We start from the raw sequence: 20,478 nt of genomic DNA on the forward strand, positions 1-20,478 counted from the left end.
ACGCTGAACAAAATGGATATCTAAATTTTGATTGGATGTGTTTGAGGGAATGGTGGGTGTAAGAGGGCTGTTAGCTATCCTCAAATCACTTTCGACTATTAAAGAGGACACAAGCCACTCCAATTTCCAATCGAATGCGCCCTTTTTGAAGTTTCTACGACAACTCCTTCGATACGAAGTGCCCTGGTCTAAGACCAAGAAAAAATAAAATAAAAATAATAATACATTGGGCCAACATCGTTCTTTATTTAGGTAGCGCTATTGAGCTGCCTATGAAAAGGACACTATTAAAAGAATTTATTCGTCTCACTTAGTTGCAGCACCATCTACATTTCATCCCAATTAGTTACACCATCTACATTTTTAAATCTATGGCATTGCGGGCTACTAAGAAAACCACGAGAAGACTCCGCGGGCTTGGTTCGAAGAACTAAGCGTAGATGGGGAGGATGTAAAGTAGGAAAACAAAACAAATGCTTCAACATTGCAAAAGGTATCTCAGAGGACTGATCTTGTCATAAATACATTAGCAGACCAAGGACTCTGGCCCAAGTTAACTGTAAACCACCTTCATGGGCGCCCATAAGCTGAATTTTAGGGGGGGGGGGCTTACCTGATCTAATCGGCACTTCTAATGTTGTATAATAGAAATCTCGAAAACAAAAATGTAAATATAGGGCAACGTCATTCATCCAGGGGAGCCGGTTCCCCCTCCAGCCCCTCCCCTCTTATGGGCGCCCATGACCATCTTATAGAACTTCATGCGCTCTACGACCATGGTATAGCGCCCCAGTGCTTTCTCCAGTTCATGCAAATCCCCCGACACTTAAACCAGAGTGCTTCTCAGCAAAGACGAAACTGCCGAACATTTCACTCTACAACACCTACAACGCTCACTGAACAACAAAAATAGACGAACTTGAAGTCCCGATGAAATAAACTTGCTGTTCCATAGCAGCAGTGACTAAATGTTGGGACGTTATTAAAAAAACCGGCCGTATTAAAGGATATAAGAACTTTTTCAGCACAAGGCGAGATCGTGGTCTACAGTGCCATGGTGAAGGTGTCGGTTTGTATATCCGACAAAACATTCCCTACAAGTTATTAGGTGAGCCTACTGATTCCTGTCACGAAGTGATTTGGGTCGGAATTCTTGTGAAGAGCTCTCCTCCCCATCCTAGCGGTATTATCCCGAGAGGGCGAAGAACAGGAGAGATTCTATTCAATATCTACAAACTTTTATAGAAAATATTTGTCGACAGTATGTAGCTCCAGCTTCTATTTTTGCTGGAGACTTCAATGAAACCAATAAGCAGTGGATGGCGATTATGCTTAACCTGAAACAAGTAGTGACGATTCTGAAAAACCAAAGTGGGAGCAAAATCGACCAAGTGGGAGCAAACTCGTAGTTTTCACAAGCCTTCCAACCATTACCTAAATACCACATTTACTAGGCCCATTCAAAACTCTGACCCGTTTGTAATTCTCTGGGAGGCCAAAGCCAACTTTCCAGAAGCAAAGAAAACTAAAGTAACGACCCCGCCTTCGAATAGGGAAAGTAAATGTTCCTTCAGACGCTGGATTGGGACCTTTTACTTCGATGACATTTGCTCAATAACAGACATTAACCTCAAAGCTGAGGCTCTGAACTCTGTTCTTCTACAGAAATATCCCGAGGATTTCCGTGATAGTGATAAGTCTGTGACAGTGATAATTATGTGACGGTCATAAACCAACAAATTAAAGCGTTAATTAAGACTCGATGTCAACTCCACTCGAGCGGTGAAGTTGCACCAGAAAAAAAGTTGCAAAATCATATTGTGAAAGTAAAAAGAACTGCTAAGAACGTATATGTTTGTGATAAAGTGACACCAAAACTGACTATTAACCCCCATAAGTGGCACTCTGAAGTCAAAAGGTTGTCTGGAAAACCCATTAATAGAAACCTGAAGATACAGAAAGACGATGTGTCTTTAGTATCGTCAACTGAAGTAAATTCGTCTTTCGAAGCGATATATTCTACTTACCCGTCATTCACTGAAGAAGATATTGATAATCTCTCGTCCGGCTTTCCCGACGAACAAATTATAGAAATATCCAAATACGCGGTTTTCAAAGAGATTGTTAATTCAGCCCACACGTTACATACCTTGCAAGAAAGGACAACTAAGCGCTGCAGTCTTTAATCACATTGCGTTGTCGGGTTTCCTATAAAGCAATTAATGATCACGTGCACGTGTTATGCGCGCCCTTTGCTTGAACACGCATGCCCAGTTTGGGGACCAAGTGCAAAACATCGACTACCTCAACGGCAAAATTGAGACAATGCAAAAGAGCGCCTTAAAAATCATCCTATACACCAAGTATATCACTTACGATTCTGCTCTTGCAGCTCTACGAATCCCAGCCCTTAAAGAAAGTAGGTACCATATGATGTGGAAGTTTGGACACTACGTGCTTTTGAGTGATAAACACCGTTCCCAGCTACCCCTCGCCACTGCAGTTAACCACAACACACGTCACAAGAACAAACTTGAACCAGTGCACTGCAGAACTAATCGTTTCAGTAGGCCCTAATTCATTTGTTCATTTTTTTTACTAGTTTGATAAATCGTATTTAGTGCTTAGTATGTTGTAAAAGGTAACATAAATTAGCTACGGCACTGGCCTTAACTACGATAGCCATGTTTATTAAATAATTCTTGATTAATTCAACAACCCCTTCAACATTTCTAGAAAGTTTCTCCTTAAAACCCTTAGCCTTAGTAGTAGTAGTAGTACTAGTAATAGCAGTGAAAATAGTAGTAGTATGCATATAGGATCTTTTTGTTGGTTCAACACACCACTCTACACGCACTGTAAGTTTCAACTGAATAATCTAAGCCCTTCCTGAGATAGAAATGTTACGCCCTTTTGACAACCTGCATCGATAGGGTCTGTTTCGACTTAGTTCAACATATCCATGTACATTCTCTGAAAGTTTCACCTGAATACCTTTTAACAGTAGTAGTAGTAGTAATAGTACTAGCAGTAGAAGTTGTAGTAGTTGTATCACAAGTTCAGGTAGTAGTAGCAGTACCAGTTGTAGCAGTAGTAGTAGTATGCATATATTGCCTTTGAGTTAGCTCAACATCCCCCTTAGCATGCCCTAAAACTTTCGATTTAATACCCTAAGCTGTTCCAGGGACATTGCTGAAACGTTCTTTTCGAAATTCCAATTAACTGGTTTTCAAAATAACATTTCACTATTAAGACTAATTCAGATAATAGTTACCATTCCTGAATCAGCTAGAAAAGGCAATTTACCTCAAAACACTTTTTTTTTGTAACTATGAGCCGTAGTTCGCCCTTTAATAGGTTACAACTGCTACTACAACCAGTGATTTAATTTGTCACACACAGAAAAAGGCTTCGACTTTTTCTTAGCAAGACAAACCACGTTGTCAATAATGACTATTTAAATGCACTTTTTATCAAAGAAATTATCTTATTTAAGCGCTCAAATTTTCACACAAAAAGTTTTTAAAGTAACATCAGCTAATTCAAAAAATACATATGTTAAATTATCTCTTATCAAAAAATACTTGTGTTACATCATCTGGTATATTACGGTGCAGTATTTGTCGAAAAAATACATTTTTTGTGGATTGAATCAGTAATGCGACGGACGACAAATTGGAAGCTTTTTGTCATTTAAGAATCGAATAATACTAAAAAAAAATTCTTGGTTAATTAAATTTTTTTAATACCGTTTTGGATAAGGGTCAATGGGTATGTTTCAGAATAGCATACAAGTGCACTGACGTCACAACAAGGTTCAATCCAGACACCGTGATGGGTAGAAAAACAAAACTAAAGAAAAAGATGGATCAAGTTATCAAGATTCTAAAGGTTTTGAAAAGTACTTTTGAACAAGTTGTAGATTCAACACCAAGCTTGACCGGATTTGATGAGACGGTTCCAATTCAAAGAAGCTTTGATATGCTGCTAATTATTGCAAATCTACCCCTCCAGGTAAAGAAGTCATTGCCAGGTCAATTCTCGATTGAATTTCTTTCCGCGTGAATTCAAAAAATTAACATACAACTGGAAAAAGAAGACTTTCCATACAGTTATTTTGACAAAATCCCCTTATACATCACTGTTATCGATAATAGTTTTCATAAAATACTCAGAAAAGAACACGTAGAAAATGTTTAAAACATACATTAAAATATGTTTCAAGAAGTTATGATTTATACCGTAAAGATTTTTAAAATCTGAAAAGGCTGACAAACAATATTCCAGAGACTTGGAGAGGTCTTATAGAAAGGCAATGCGAGCAGGAGCAATGAGAAAAATTAAAAAAAGACAAAAAAAAACTTCAGGAAATTGAAATAAAAGATAAAACAGAAATTGAAAGGACAAAAGAAGGCAAAGATACAGAAACAAAGAAGAAAAAAAATTTGAAGCAAGCTTAAATTAAAAGGAGGAACAAGTCAGAAAAAAGAAAATAAAACAAGTAAGGCAGAAATCAAAGCAATTCTAGCAAGTACCCCATTTGGTTTCTATTCTAAAGGGAAATGTCGGATGATTAAAAATGTCGACTGCTCCACAAAGAAGTTTGATAATTTAGAAAAAGACTCATCTCTTGCATACTTCGTTTTATTTCACATACATGCATTTTTTTTTATTCCAGTTTTAGTTGACATCATTTTTGAAACTATCCCCCTCATCTTTATTTCCTTCGTGACATTTTTCCACTGAAAGATCTTTGTTCAGCTCTGGTCTCAGTTTCTCTTTTTTCTTCATCTTCTTTTTTTAATTTTCTTCTATATTTTAGTTTATATCTTTTTTTTAAGTTATAAATGTGCTATTACAAAATATAAGGAAAATAAGTCAAATAATGTCGATAGTAAAAGTATATGCAAAAAATTAATGTATGAAAACTTAAAAGAAAAGATTGAAAGCCCTCGAAAATGCTGTCAAATCAAATAAAAAGTATTGGAATCACCATGGTCGGAAACCGTATATAGAAAACCGTATATAAGAAGAATTACATTTCACCTTCTTTAACGGAAAGGAATGTCACTTTTTCGTAAAGGAAGCACTGATGTGTCTGCTTTTTTCCTTGTTTTTTTAGGGGCGAACATACCAGAGTAGTGGCCTTAAAATTCAAGGAAAGGGTTCAACGAAAAGAAATTTCCATATATAGGCTTTCTTCACGGTTGCCGCAGCAGCTGCAACCTAGTAAAGAACAAACCTCAGCAGATGTAAGCGAAAATTTTAAAAGGTGTTTTGAAGTAACTTGTGGAGTACGAGAGAATCACGACTTGAAACTGATTCAAGAATGGTAATTGTTATTTTGGCTAATCTGAATAGTCAAAGTTTGTCGCTGAAACAAATTTACGGCAATTTCGATAAATAATATCTTAATAATACTAAAAGGGGATAATCATGTCCCCTAAAAATGGTGATGGATCAAAATGAAAGTTGCACCATTAGATTTACGATTTTCAAAAACTCACTTAGGAAAATTACAGTCCACAAAAAGATCCTCACAAAGATGGGGAATGTTTGACAATAAGGAAAATCCCTTTTTCACATGGAAAGAAGTGACGTGTCTCCTTTTCGTCATCAGTGTTTTCCTATGTAGCTAACACAAGAGATACTGCCACAGTAAAGTAGCGCGTTTTCTACCTTTTTTATACCACTTAACATCAATATCTGTCCAAAGAGTCAAAATAACAGAGGGTATAAATTATAAGATACACAATCGATTTCGCATGGTCTAGAACCAAAAACAGGAGGTTTTGAGCCCCGCCTCAAGAAGTCGATAGTCAATAACCCCAATCTGTGCATTTAGGGTGTCAAAAGAGCGTATAAGCAATATTCCACGAATGATATAGGGCAGTGTTTTTCAACCTTTTTCATGAAACGACCCCCTAGTATAAAAAAAAAAAAAAAAAATTGCGACCCTCAGACCCTTTTTTTGCCATGTTAAAAACACGTAATCCGTACATAAATTTTAGGCACTTGCACTATTAGAGTTCGGATATAAATATATAATGAACGATATAAAACTTATAGTTTTAAATCGAACACGTGGTCAATTAATTACTAACAAACGAATAAAAACATGTTTGTATTGTTACAGCCGAGACTACCTGCACCATCTGTTGGTAACGCTCAGAACTAGTACTCTCTTTATGGCCTACGCGAAGTCCCAATAGCACCGAGACGTCTCTTTACGCTTCAAGATCATTCTCGCTAGAATGCACTGGGTTGGCCTATGAATAGGGCGGTCGACCGTGGCCACGGTAGTTGAAACGACTCAGAGGCAAAACTGCGGTGTTATATACGGATTGTGTGTAAGGTTTGACAGTGTGTAAGGTGCCTTAGAGTCAGAATAATAGTGATTTGTGAGCGTCAAACACGCGTATTCGTGTAGTCTGCTGTTAAGTTTGGAGAGCACGAATCACTTCTTATACGTATTTATGTGAGTAATTGCTATATTTGAAAATGGATAAATTCTTGAAAATATCACCAGAACCATCAACGTCTAGCGAACGCAGTAGAACAAAGAAGCCTTTATGACGAGAGTTATTTGAAATTCAGGTTTTTCAGGGATTGAGAAAAAACCCAGTGTTGCTTTCAAATTTTGAAAAGAGAAAGCATGAAGTCATTAAAGTTGGTACACGACTTAAACACACAACATCCTGAAGAAAAAATAAACCAGTGGAATTTTTTGAGTGATAATTAAAAACTCTTGAACATCAAAAAAAACTGCTATAGAACAATGCTCCAACCTAAATGAGAAAGCGTTGCTCTTTAGCTGTTATCGAGTAGCTTTTCTTGTGGTTAAAGCTTTGCTTTTCTTGTTAGCTGTTCTTATCAAAAATTTGATTTTACCAGCGGCTTTAAATATGGCAGAGGTTATGTTTGGCAAACAAGAGGTCAAAAAGCTCAAAAGTATACTTCTCTCTGACAATACCATTCAACGCGGGATACGCAATATCGCGACTGACGTACGTGACCAAGTGATATACTTTATGTTCTTGCAATCCTTCAAATAGAATTATAATCCTTCAGTTTTACCCACAATTGTTTTTACCTAGTCATTAATACTGATAGACAAGATTGCTTAATGCCACCCCACGAATATTACAGGTTGTGCGCAGTTTGTAGCATCTGTGCATTTTAAATCCGACAAAAAAAATCCACTTTTCAAATTTTCCTGAATCTATTGGGGTCCTCTTGACTACCACGGGGGAGGGGTCATTCTCCTGTGAATGGGTATCTGTAATATTATTTTAGACGGTTGTAAAAACCTGAAACAAAAGTTATTTTGTTTCAGTTATTTTGTTACCTAACTCTACCTCAAAATACCTGGTGCACAAAAATCAGACAAGTGCAAAACATCTTGGCAAACCTCAGAAGAATCTGACAAAAATCAGCACTCATAGCTACAAATAGTCCAGACATCCAGGAGTAGGTAGCAGAGGATTTTCCCATTGGGGAAAAAGACTTTTTATGCCACAATTTTTCAATTTTGCTTGAGGGGGTATGTCTCAGAAGACCTACCTCTGCTAACTTCATGATTGAAACCTATTCATTTAAGGTTACTAGACAACGTGACTCAAAAATGAAATTTGAAGACACAAATTTCTTCAAGTGGGAAACGCCTCCAAGTTTCCATCAAGCTTTAGCAAGCCTTCCTAAATTAGTTAATTCTGAATAAGTTATGACTACGATCTCAGCCGTTTACCTCCACAACTAGCACTCATTTGTTATCGAAAAATTCAAAGGGAGCTCTTTGACAACTGCACTACTTCAATATTTAACACTACTTGATACTAAAAATTTAAATTACCTGGCATCTTCAGACGCTCAGGATCTTTACCAGATGATCCAACATAAAGTCCACTCTCCCTGCTTCTTCCATCACCGCCACGTGTCACCACTTTGCCTTTTTCTTCAAATAGCTTATTTTTCGACACGTTAGTCGATTTAGCCACTTTCTTTGGCTCCGGTTGCTTAGCAACTCGATAAACATTAGCAACACTTTCTTCGCTTCGCGTCTTAGATTTCGGCATTATAGTCCTGGAAAAAAAGATTACACAAATCCTAAAAAAGACTGAAATACACGGCACATATAGATCCTACTCTTATAGAAAAAAGTCAGGGGACTTTGTCTTAAGGGGTAAAAAAAATTTTTTGACTCCTATTTGGGATTTGCCACTTTTGTGGTATATCCTAATGAGGGTGGGGTTTAACCCTAAGGATAGGCTAAAGTGAATAGCTTTAACCCACAACATCAAAAATATGATTCTTTTAGAGTGAAATGAACCGAGTTTATTTGTTGTCTAAGTCAGATATGGTTCTATGATTATGGTCATAGTTCTAGAAAAGATGGAAACTTAGAACAGCGGTTTTCTATCTGGGAGAGGAATTTGACAAAAGTTAAAAAAAACTTAGTATTTGTAGAGAACAGCTGGACACAAATTAATGTTGGAGCAAACTCTTTAAACTAATTTCTTGCAATTTTAATTTTTGCTTTTTTAAATACAAGTTTGATGCTAAAATCAAGAAAATTGCAATGTCATTCATAATATTTGGCTTTCTTTATCGATAGATGTGACTATGATGTGGCACGAGCATTAGTCAGCTGTGGTTCTGGCTATGGTTCTATGGTTATGGTTATAGTTAGTCAGCTATGGTTCTGGATATGGTTCTATGGTTATGGTCATAGTTAGTTAGCTATGGTTCAGGCTATGGCTCTATGATTATACTCAAAGTTTTTCAACTATGGTTCTGGCTATGGTTCTATGGTAATGGTCAGAGTTAGTCAGCTATGGTTCTGGCTTTGCTAATTGTTCTATGTACTCAGTTCTGAAGTGAAATATAAAAATCAAAGAGGTCTTAGGTTCTGCTTTAACTTTTCTGTCGACGAAATTATGACTTGCTTGTTAAATTGTTCACATAGCAATCCAATTGATGACATTTGTATATCAAAAATCGAATATTTAGTTACAACACAAGCTGACAAAACAGAAACACTATAGTTATTACTAAAACCATTGAAATAATGTGGGCCTACACAAAAGCTTACACGTGATGCAACAGTTTGGTAATAATGGTAAAAGAGACTAAAGAAATTGAAAAAAAAGCTCAACTCTACCACAAATTTCTTCTATTTTTATGTGGAATAAGATTTGTTTGTTTAGAGAAAAATAAAAGGCTTCGGCAAAATTTAGGTATTTAAATATTTAGCATTAAAATCACACAAAATACCTATTTTAGATTTTTAAAGATGAATTTCATAATCATATGGAACGCATTAGCATTGACCTAGTAAAGAGCAGTGTATCCATAAAGACACAAACAGTAATAGAGGTCAGGTTTTTACCAGTTGGTGTTATTTCTTTTATTATTCCATCACAAAAATTCTATGAAAAAAATTCACTCAAGGTTGCTTCTTATTGAGTAAGCTATCTTAGCCCTTGAATTTCTGCATCTTAGACCTTTCTTGTTAAATTCAAATTCCGTTTTAGCCACCATCTACTCACTAGCCTTTGAAATGGAGTAGCCCTCTATAGCCTTTGAAATGGAGTAGCCCTCTATAGCCTTTGAAATGGAGTAGCCCTCTATCAAATGTTATTTATTGCCCCACTTCAGAAAATCCTCACAAAATCAGACCAATAAAACAACCGTATTGATGTTTTTCCATTTTGCAAATCATTTAGTGGATCTAAAGAATATAAAGCCGAACTGGCTGAAAGCTGAACTGGACAAAACAAAGAGAAAAATCACAAGAAAAAGAACAAAACAGTGGGTCTACGGTCTTTTACTGGCTGTACCATGTGGCACCTATACCGACCATGTGGTGACATGTATGGTCACCTTTCTAGGGCAGTTTCTTAAGCCCGCCAGACTGATGAACACAATTAAAAAGGTGTTTAAGGTCACCTGCAACTATGGATACTCGGCCATCAATTTTTTAATTAAGTGATATTTTTAATTAAGTTTATTAATTAAGTTTAATTAATTAAACTTAATTAATTAAGTAATTAATTAATTAAGTAAACTTAATTAATTAAGTTTAATTAATTTTTAATTAAGTGATATTTCTATCAAAGTTGATCAGGCTTGTTGATATTCAAAGTCTCTGCATTATCAACAAGATTGATGGTGACACGGCAAATGATGGATAGAAATATCACTTAATTCAAAAATTGTCACAAGAAAACCTATTGCTGCAGGTAAACAAAAACATCATCTTGAAATCAGGATCTTTCTAGACCCATATTTGAGCAGTAGATTCTATTTCAGAAAAATACATTGACCTAGAATAAAATTCATTCAAGTTCATGACCGATCAGTAGCCTGGAGAGGGGAGGAAGGGTGGAGGAGTTAAATTGAAAACATATGTATTGGCCTTCATTTAGACATTAAATCCATCCCTGAAAGGTTTCTTCATCGAACTATACTAATTTCGATGATAGAAAAAACCTCTCATGTAGAAGTTTACCGACAGGGCCCAGGAGGTTTTGTTCAGTTCATGACTCTATCTGCTATCCCATGTAAGGCTTTGAAAGCTGCCAAATTAAAATGTTCTGTTTAATTTTAGAACGCATGTATAAAGATTTTTTTTCAAATTTTACATGTAGACAAGGAAAATCATCCAATGCTCTTTTGTTCTTCTCCCAGTGCATTATTAGAATCACTGACTTTGTAAACCCTTGACTAAGCCTAGAGGCTCTCAGCTCCCAATTTGAAAAACCAGAGAATTTTTAGTGTAATATTTGCGTCATTATTATGACATTTTTTGTGTTGATTGTAGGGCTGTAGAGAGCTGCATTACGGGTTCATTTAAAAGTTTGCGCTCCTATCTACATGCTTTTTATAAATTTGCCTTGATAATTCTACAGTAAAGTGCATGACGGCACCGAAAATGAAACTTTTTGGTGCTGTTTCTCAAGTGGAGAGCCTGGGAACCATATAAAGTGTAACATTAAAAAAACATAATGAAAAATCCTTGACCGAAGGCTTACAGCCCCCCCCCTCTTGAAAACATGTTTAAAAATTTAATTCTCCATTACAACTGATTCTGGAGCAATAATTGCTATTTATGTTTGTTTAACCAGTAAAAGCTCATCATAAGAACAATTTTAAAGAATTTTGAAAAAAAAGCTTGAAATGATGACATGTCTCTCTCTGTTTTTTTTTTTTTTTTTAAAGCATTAACGGGGCACTTGAACATTACTGAGAACTGTTTAACACTTTCAGTTACTTGTGCACTTTTATGCACAATCAATTTGGATTTTATTTTTTTTTAAGAACCAACAATTAGTTCCACCAATCTTGAATGCTATCACATGATTTTCTGAGTCCTTTTGAACAAAAAAATTAAAAAAAAACAACAAGTTTTTAAAACTGAAAGTAAGGAGCGACATTAAAACCTAAAATGAACGGAAATTATTCCGTATATGAAATGGGCTGTCCTCTCCTCAGCGCCTCGCTCTTTACGCTAAAGTTCTTTATTGTTTTAAAAAATAAAGTTGTGAGACAGAGTCAAACTTAGCATAAAGAGCGAGGCGTTGAGGAGGGGACAGCCCCTTTCATATATGGAATAATTTCTGTTCGTTTTAGCTTTTAATGTCGCTCCTTACTTTCAGTTTAAGAAACTTGTGTCTTTTTATTTGATTTCTGATTGGTTTTTAGTTAATGCAACTTTTATTTTCGATCACCGTCATTGAATAAGTAAACAAAATTTGAATACCAATTTTACTCTTCTTTTCCTAAATGGATGTCTCTAAATTTGGTTCTGAAGTAATTTACAAATTAACTTACGTAACCCTAGTCAATACCTTGCTCTTTAAGCTAAACTTCGAATTTTGTTCCAATTCTTTAAAAATGACCCATTAATCACAAAGGCCGTTAATTAGAATTAATAGCTCTTATGAAAGTACTAAAAATCTTCGGCTTAAAGAGACGAGGCATTGACTAGAAGGTGAACCCAATCATATAGCTAATATTTTTGTTCGTTTTAAGTTTTGATGTTGCTCCTTACTTTCAGTTGAAAAACTTGTTTTTTTATATTTAATTTCTGATCGTTTTTTTTTTTTTAATAATGATGGGAAATCCGTCACCCCCTTCATAGCAATGTCCCTTCCCCCATGAAAAATTCTTCCATGAAAAGATCCTTCCACACAACCTCCAACCCACCCCCACCCCCACTACCAGAAAAAATTCCCCCTGAAAACGTCTGCATACTTCCCAATAACCAATACTATATGCTAACATTGGGTAAAGTTCATAACTTTCAGCCCTCCCCCTGGGGGCTTCGAGGGATTAAGTCATATTAAAAGACATAGTTATAGTATTTTTGACCATGCCGAACAAAATGGCTATCTCAGAATTTTGATCGGGCGACTTTGGAAAAAAATGGGCGTGGGAGGGGGCCTAGTTGCCCTCCATTTTTTGGTCACTTAAAAAGGGCACTAGAAATTTTAATTTCCATTCCAATGATCCCTCCCACGATATTCTAGGACCACTGGGTCGATACGATCACCCCTGGGGAAAAAAAAACAAAAAAAAAACAAATAAACACGCATCAATGATCTTTCTTCTGGCAAAAAATGCAAAATTCCACATTTTTGTAGATAGGAGCTTGAAACCTGCGCAATAGGGTGCTCTGATACGCTGAATATGATGGTGTGATTTTCATTAAGGTTCTATAACTTTTAGAGGGTATTTCTCCCTTTTTTCGAAAATCAGCCAAATTTTCTCAAGCGCGTAACTTTTGATGGGTAGGATTAAACTTGATGAAACTTCTATATTTGAAATCAGAATTAAAATTTGATTCTTTTGATGTATCTATTTGTATCAAAATTCCGTTTTTTAGAGTTTCGGTTACCATTGAGCCGGGTCCCAATAACCAATACTATATGTTAACATTGGGTAAAGTTCATAACTTTCAACCGTTACCACGAACTGTTTGAAAACACTTTTTACAGTGATTTTTTTTATTTATGCAGTGAATATATGACCAAAATTGGGGCAATTTAAGGTGGTTGAATGGATTGTCAAAGTAAAAAATATTCTGTAGCATTTACATTTCTGTTTTTATAATAACTATTTTGTCTTGTTTCTGGTTTTGTTTTCTACCTGTTTTTCTTCTGTTCTCGATTTTATTTTATTTATGCGAGAATGAGATATTAAGAAATTTCGAACTTACAAAATAGTTTTTTAAATCATAATTTGAAATTTTAAAGAAGCGTGGTTACGCCCCATACAGTTTTTGGAATTGGAGCGTCAATATAAAGTAGAAGTAAGTAAAATGATGGCACTCAGTGTGTCTAACATCAAATGTGCTGCTAGATTATTTCAGCTAGGCAAAATTAGAACTTAGGAGTCAGAAGAGAGTATGTAGGTGTGTAAATGGGAGAACGGTAAAGTTGCAGTTTTGTTCCACTAAAACAACTTATTTTTTAGTGTATATTATTCAGTCAATTGAGCAGCAAAGTTGCACAGATACTGTATAGGTGAAGCAGGATTAAAACAAATAACTTATTACTGTATATCCTGGTTCTATTGGTAGGGCCTCTGTACCCTACATTACATGGGAAGTAATCTGCATTTTTAAACGGGAAAACTTTAATTCAACGGTTTTTATGGAATTTCATCTGCAAGACAACAGAGACTTGCTATGATTACCACACTAGTCTAGACATGATAAATACCAATTATTAATTGCAAATTTTCTTAAATGTTTAGTCAGAGAGGAGTATAAATGCACTGAAGTCTTGTCCAGTAAAAATAAATGTTTTGCTAGCACGTTTTATTGCATCAACATAACAATATGTACTTTTTCAAGATGCCAAATATACTTTTTCTCATGTTAATAAAACCATCTCTAAATACAATCAACGAAAACTCTTTCAAGGAAAAGACTAGAGTTGAAACAGTGGCCTAACGAACTGATTCTGGCCTAACTGGCCGAAGTCTTATAAAATGCTGATACACTTTTTTCATTCTGTAGGATACCACATTTTCCGGTGAAAACGGAAATTTTTGCCGTACGACACAATAAATTAAAAATATTGTATCTAAGCAGTATATTATTTTTTGTATTTGTAGCTTAAATATCAATTATAGACAAGTATTTCCCTAAAAATTAGTACTGTGCCGCAAATGGCCTAAGTTCTTAGGAAACCGTAGTTAGGAGCTGTCATTTTGCTTTTATTTGCCGACAGGTTTTCTTGGCTCATTGCGCAAACGAAACCACCCAGGGGGGAATTGACCCTTTCCCCCTTAATTACGTCACTGAGGTGAAAGAGGTCAGATATTTGGCTGGAGGTGCGATTTTCAAAATGGTAGGCTACTAGAAGGTGCTTCTAATTTTATGAGAAATCCTAAAATCAACAAAGAAAGTATTAGGTGCAACTTCTGAGGAGAGTCTCTAAAGGATAAGGAAGTCTCTGCCAAGACATTTATATACTATCTTGAAAGGAAGCACACAATTGATATGCACAAAGGTAAAGTATATGCGGCTGGTGCAGCAAATAGCAAAGCTAAACCAACTAAAAAAATATATTAAGTCAGGCTGCTTCCCTTGAGAAAGCTCCAGATAGTAAAGTAAATGACACTAAGGGCAATGCATTAGGGAAATCTGGAATATGAAGAGCAGAGATGCGACGGTTCTTTATTTGCAATCGATCAAAACAAGCTGCTCTGCGGATGCTCTGCTGCAAAACCCTGTTTAAGGACAAATTGCCACTTTGTGTGTTTGATAAGCCAGATATGAAACAGCTTATTTTAAAAAAAACAACAGGGGGCTTGAAAGCAACATTTGGGGGAACCGTTCATCGTCACATAAGTTTTGCTGCCAGAAAAAAAAGAAGTTCAGAAGGCTACTCTAATATCTGCCACTCAGACTAGTTTGACTTTTCACAACTGGTCTTCAAAAGGATCTGGCTTTATAAGTATCACTGCCTATTACACCAGGAAGATGAAAAAAGAGCACAGGTTGCATCACTATCTTTCACACTTCAAGAGGCATAAGCATTCTCATAGATCAACTAACACCCTTTTTAGTAATCCAAGTGGCAATCAGGAAGTTTTCAATGACAGATAAGATGTTCCGTGTTGTGACTGATTCTGGGAACAATGTCACCGAAGACTGTAGGATATGAGCCCTTTCCTGAACTTCATGTTTTTAACATTGTTTTCATTCATCTGTTGTACGCGTTCTTGGATTTTGGTCCACTCGAAGCTTAGCAAATGACACCCCTGAAGAGGATTGCTTGGAATCATGTGATTAAGTCAAAGACGTCAATCTAACTGGTGAAAATGTTTCAGACGGTCTTTCTATTCGTTGTCTTGAAAACACCGGAAATGAAGATACATTTGCTGAAGAATCTGAATAAACTGATACAGTGTCTATGGAAGAGGGTGGTAAAAGTAATGGAGAAGAAGAGTGGGGAGCTGGGAGTCTGTCAAAAAACGAGGTTGTAGGACAGGCAAGACACGTTACACTTGTTCAAAAATTGATTGTTAAGGTTGTCGCTATCCCTTTTCCTTTGGGAATGGACGATGAAAACGTGCCTAATTAATCAAAAGCATACCCACTCGTATTCTTAAAACAAAAGTTTAAGTAGTAACACTTTCTATAATAAAGCAAGTGTATGGGTTGGAGAAAGTATTTTCTGCCACAAAGCGAAAGTAATTTTCGAAATAAGATATCCAAAATTGCAATTGTTCTAATATTTGCATCCCTTTGAAAACCTATTTAAGAGAAGAGAATACTTAACGAAAGTATTGTGTAGCAGAGGGTCTAAGTTTCTTTAAAATTCAAAATTTGAGAAATTTCATTTTACATACTTACCTAAGAATGAGTTCGGTAGAGGGCCTAGAAAATTATTTTCTAGCGCAAAGTGCCGTAAAAATATACAAAGTACACTTAAACTATGAATTTTCCTTTTGATTTGTCTCTCACACACATTGGCTAGGAAATAATTAATCTTAAAAGATTGTTTTAAGCCGCGAGGCAACGAAAATTGTTGACTTGGCGGTAAGAAAAGTCATTTTCCCGTACATTTTTCTGCTTTCATACATTGTTTCAGATGGCTTCCAAACATAAGGATGGGGGAAGGGGAAAGCATGGTCTGAAAGGAAGACTGTCCCCTGCCAAAGCAACTATGGGCTCTGCTCAAACACTAATGACTTTGAGCTGACTGCGCAATTCGACGACGAAAATTGCTTTTATTTTCAAAACGTCTCAAATAACTAGTATGCATATCAAGGAAATTCGAGGAGATTCCGTATAAACATTAGAGCGCATTTTTGTAAAAAAAGGAACGGGAAGATGGAAGAAAATAACCATAAAAAAGGATGGCGATGTTGTGTGCATATACAGTTTTTTCAACCCTTTATTGAAAAACTGTTCTTTTTGGCGAAAAAATGCTGCAATAGTACTGATAATAAACCAAAACGTATCATTTAAAAAATTTTTTTTTCTTTAAGCTTTAGGTGTTCAAAAAACGCCAAAAAGTTTTTGGCGTTTTTTGGCAAAACTAAAACGGCAAAACTAAAAATGTTGAATTAGTTAGAACGCCGGTTCCAGTTACTACCAGATCTAAATTTTCTATTAGGTATATTAGTCCTGAAGTATGGAACAGGCTTCCGGTGGAAGTAAAAGGTAAGAAGGTTCTTGAGGAATTTCGTGCATCTTTGCGATGTATTTGTTTCAACCAGTATTGTAAACACGGATTAGGTGATTGATCTGGGAGTCAGTATATGTTTGTGAATGTTAATAGAGAAAAATTTTCTTGTGAGTTGATTGAGGTAATTGTTGGTATATGAAAGGAAGCATGATGAATCATAGAGTATGAGTGTGGGATCCTTTTAAGTTCCCTGTAAAAAAAATTATTATCATTAGAATGTTGATTAATTGTTTAGTACGGGTGGGGGAGGGGAGGAGGAGTCAGAGTCTTATTTCCCCGAGGAAGTGTATTAGTGTATAAGTAGTTGAAGTGTTCCTTTTTTTGGGTCATCGCAAACACGCTAATATGCGTCGGGACCTATTTTGATATTGTTAGTATTATATGCAGTTTCGTCAGCATTATATGGAGATTTGTATGTTGTTTTTTTTGTGACCTATTTGTTAATAAATATATATATATATATATATATATATATATATATATATATATATATATATATATATATATATATATATATATATATATATATATATATATATATATGTGTGTGTGTGTGTGTGTGTGTGTGTATATAGTACCGGGCCCCGGCACTCGGCACGCTGTAAGCTTCGAAATATAGATTCTCCCTATCGCTTGTCTTCTAAACGGAGACAATTTGAGCCTTTTCTGGATGTCATGACGTATTAGAAGTGGTGCCTTTGTAAAATTAAATTTTTTATTGGACCTGTAACTTTTGCCTCGGCTTGTCTTTTGTCATTATGAAAGATATATCGCTGAACCTTTGTTTCTTTCAATTGTTCAGGTGGTGGGACAAAAACCTCTTTTTCTTCCAACGATTTATCTTGTCCAGGTTTTTGATTTTACAAGATAAGGAAGGTATTGACAACCACCTTTGTTTCTTTTAATTGTTCAGGTGATTGGAAAAAACGTCTTCTTTTAATTGTTCAGGTGGTTGGACAAAAACGTCTTTTGCCTTGGCTTGTCTTTTGTAATTATGAAAGACATATCGCCGAACCGCTGTTTCTTTTAATGGGACAAAACTTCTTTTTCTTCCAACCATTTGTATCCAGTCCATATTCATGATTTCCAAAAGTATGGTAGGTATTGATGGCCTTACCCATGCCAAAATCCAAAACCCAATCTCCATCGCTGTTATTTTCAATTTGTTTGCCTTGTAACACCTTGGCCAATCTTTCGTCATTACGCATTGCGTTTGGCCGAACCTTTGTTTTTTAACAAAGTTAAGGGGCACGCGGCAGGCTTCTATGTATGGATTCTCACTGTCGCTTGTCTTCTAAACGCAGACAATTTGAGTCTTTCCTCGATGTCATGACGTCCAAATGAACCTTAAATTAGAAGTGGTGCCTTTGTAAAATTGCATTTTTTTATTTGACCTTTAAATTTTGCCTCGGGTTGTCTTTGGTCATTATGAAAGATATATCACCGAACCTTTGTTGCTTTTAATTATTCAGGTGGTGGGACCAAAACTTCTTTTACTTCCAACGATTTATCAAGTCCAGGTTTTTGATTTTATAAGGTATGGAAGGCATTGACACCCCCCTTTATTTCTTTTAATTGTTCCGATGGTGGGACAAAAACTTCTTCTTTTGCCTCGGCTTGTCTTTTGTTATTATGAAAGACATATCGCCGAACCTTTGTTTCTTTTAATTGTTCAGATGGTAGGACAAAAGCTTCTTTTTTCTCCAACGATTTATCCAGTCCATATTTTTTATTTTTAAAGGTATGGTAGGTATTGATGATCTTATCTATGTCAAAATACAAAACCAAATCATCATCGCTATCATTTTCATGTTGTTTGGTTCGTCACACCTCGACTTATGTTTCCTCATTATGAAATACATATCAACGAACATTTGCTTCTTAACAAAGGTATGGTAAGAATTAATTACCTGATCTATGACAAGATCCCAACCTTAATCACTATCACTTTTATTTTCAATTTTGATACTTTTTGATTCTTACTGTCCAGGTTGATTGTCATAGTGCTACTACTCTTCATTCTGATTTTTAACTCTCTGACTTGCAGGTTATTGTATGTCTTGTAACTACGTGCTTCTTCGCTTTTCATTTTCATTTATAACACACTCTGATTATTGTTTTTGTGTATCTTTTAACCACCGGTGTCTTTGCTTATTATTTTCATTTTTGACATAATATTTTCATGTCTGAAGTCTTCAAAATCGATCAGGTGCTAAAATATTATGTCAAAAATTGGATTTTGCTGACTTCAGACAATTTGGCAATGGCCTTTGCTTTAGCTGTCCGTATTGATAAATAAAAGTTCAAATAGGGATAAAACCCTTTTAATAGACAGTGTTTTACTGCAGTTTTACTACTGATGACGGTCACTGCATATGTGACCGAAATATCTGGGTTTTTTGGAATTTCAATCACTGTTTGTGAAACACTGTCTATTAAAAGGATTTTATCCCTATTTTAACTTTTATTTATCGTCATGGAAAGGCAGTGTGGTCTCCGAAATAATCTCTGTCCGTATTGGTGTTGTCGCAACTGATGGTCCAGGTTGTCGAATTTCACATCTTATCACGTTTGATAGTTCCTTGTTGGTTCCAAAGAATCACTATTTATAGGCCTAGTAACTGCGACTGCAGATTTTCGTTTTTTGGGCCTTCCAACAGACATTACATTTTATAAATAACTGTTGCGTTGGAAACTCAACAATCTTATCTATTCTATATATGACATCATATAAGAAAATACTTATAAGATGCCATATATGATGTCATAACAAATGCTTATATGATGTACTAACATAGTACATGACATCATTTGCAAAAGCCAAAATAAAGCTGACCTATTGAGATCGTTTTTTTATGCGAGAATAACCCAAAACACCAATTTTCCCGAATATATATATATATATATATATATACATATATATATATATATATATATATATATATATATATATATATATATATATATATATATATATACGTAAAAACTGAAAACTTGTTACGTGACAAGATGAAACATATACAATATATCAACTGCTGTCCTACATAACGTTTTCACAGAGCGATCTACTATTTTAGATTGGGACTCAGGGGTGTCGGTCAATTCTGCTGTCATAGGCTTCAATACACTTGTTTATCGAGGCAGTTGGGTCTATAATCCCGTACCTTCACGTAATCCATGAGTTGCTTACCCAGGGGGACAAGGCAAGCAGATACTTTACATATCGAAAATAAATGCTCCGTAACTTCTTTCGATCTGTAGCTGTAAATGCTCGCCAGAACAGTGCAAGATACGGGAAATTTGGGAGCGCGCATGCGTTGTAAAGTTTGCTTAGCAGTCGACGGTTAAGTCACAATTTACTGGCTACCGTAAGCACTGACTGTTCGACAGTTACAATGGCAGATTAGTAGACTTCTTGTTGTTTTTAGAGAGTCACCGATTGGGAGACCTAAATACCTCATTTCGGACTTGGGAGCAACCGGCACACCGTAGAGATTAACTGTAAATCCTTCCGGTACTTTACCCCAGTTGAACAGTACTACTTCCGATTTTTCAGGGTTAAATTTCAGATTGATCTTTGCGTATTTTCGAATATGAGTGACAAAATTTCTTTAAACGAAAGTACTGTTCGACTGGGGTTAAAAATATCATCTGCATAAGCTTTAAGCTATATGTTACGTCGATTCCTTCTAAAATACACAAAGGGGTGGCGTGGGCTTGGACGGCGAGAATACACTTATTGAAGGCAACTGGAGACGTAAGGCTCCCTGCC

The 20,478-nt window shown here is 35.8% G+C and overlaps 1 protein-coding gene across 1 annotated transcript in view; it reads right to left on the minus strand.

Moving 5' to 3' along the window:
- LOC148953587 (uncharacterized) overlaps positions 1-20,478 on the minus strand; it is a 52,653-nt gene that overhangs the window by 15,016 nt on the left and 17,159 nt on the right. The window contains exon 2 of the mRNA XM_089088015.1: positions 7,853-8,082. Coding sequence (XP_088944141.1) covers positions 7,853-8,082 — 230 coding nt within the window. The remainder of the gene's footprint in view (positions 1-7,852; positions 8,083-20,478) is intronic.

The sequence above is a fragment of the Artemia sp. Qi Xiang Cuo genome, chromosome 4 (genome assembly GCF_049724085.1).
Source record: "Artemia sp. Qi Xiang Cuo chromosome 4, ASM4972408v1, whole genome shotgun sequence".
NCBI lineage: Eukaryota > Metazoa > Arthropoda > Branchiopoda > Anostraca > Artemiidae > Artemia > Artemia sp. Qi Xiang Cuo.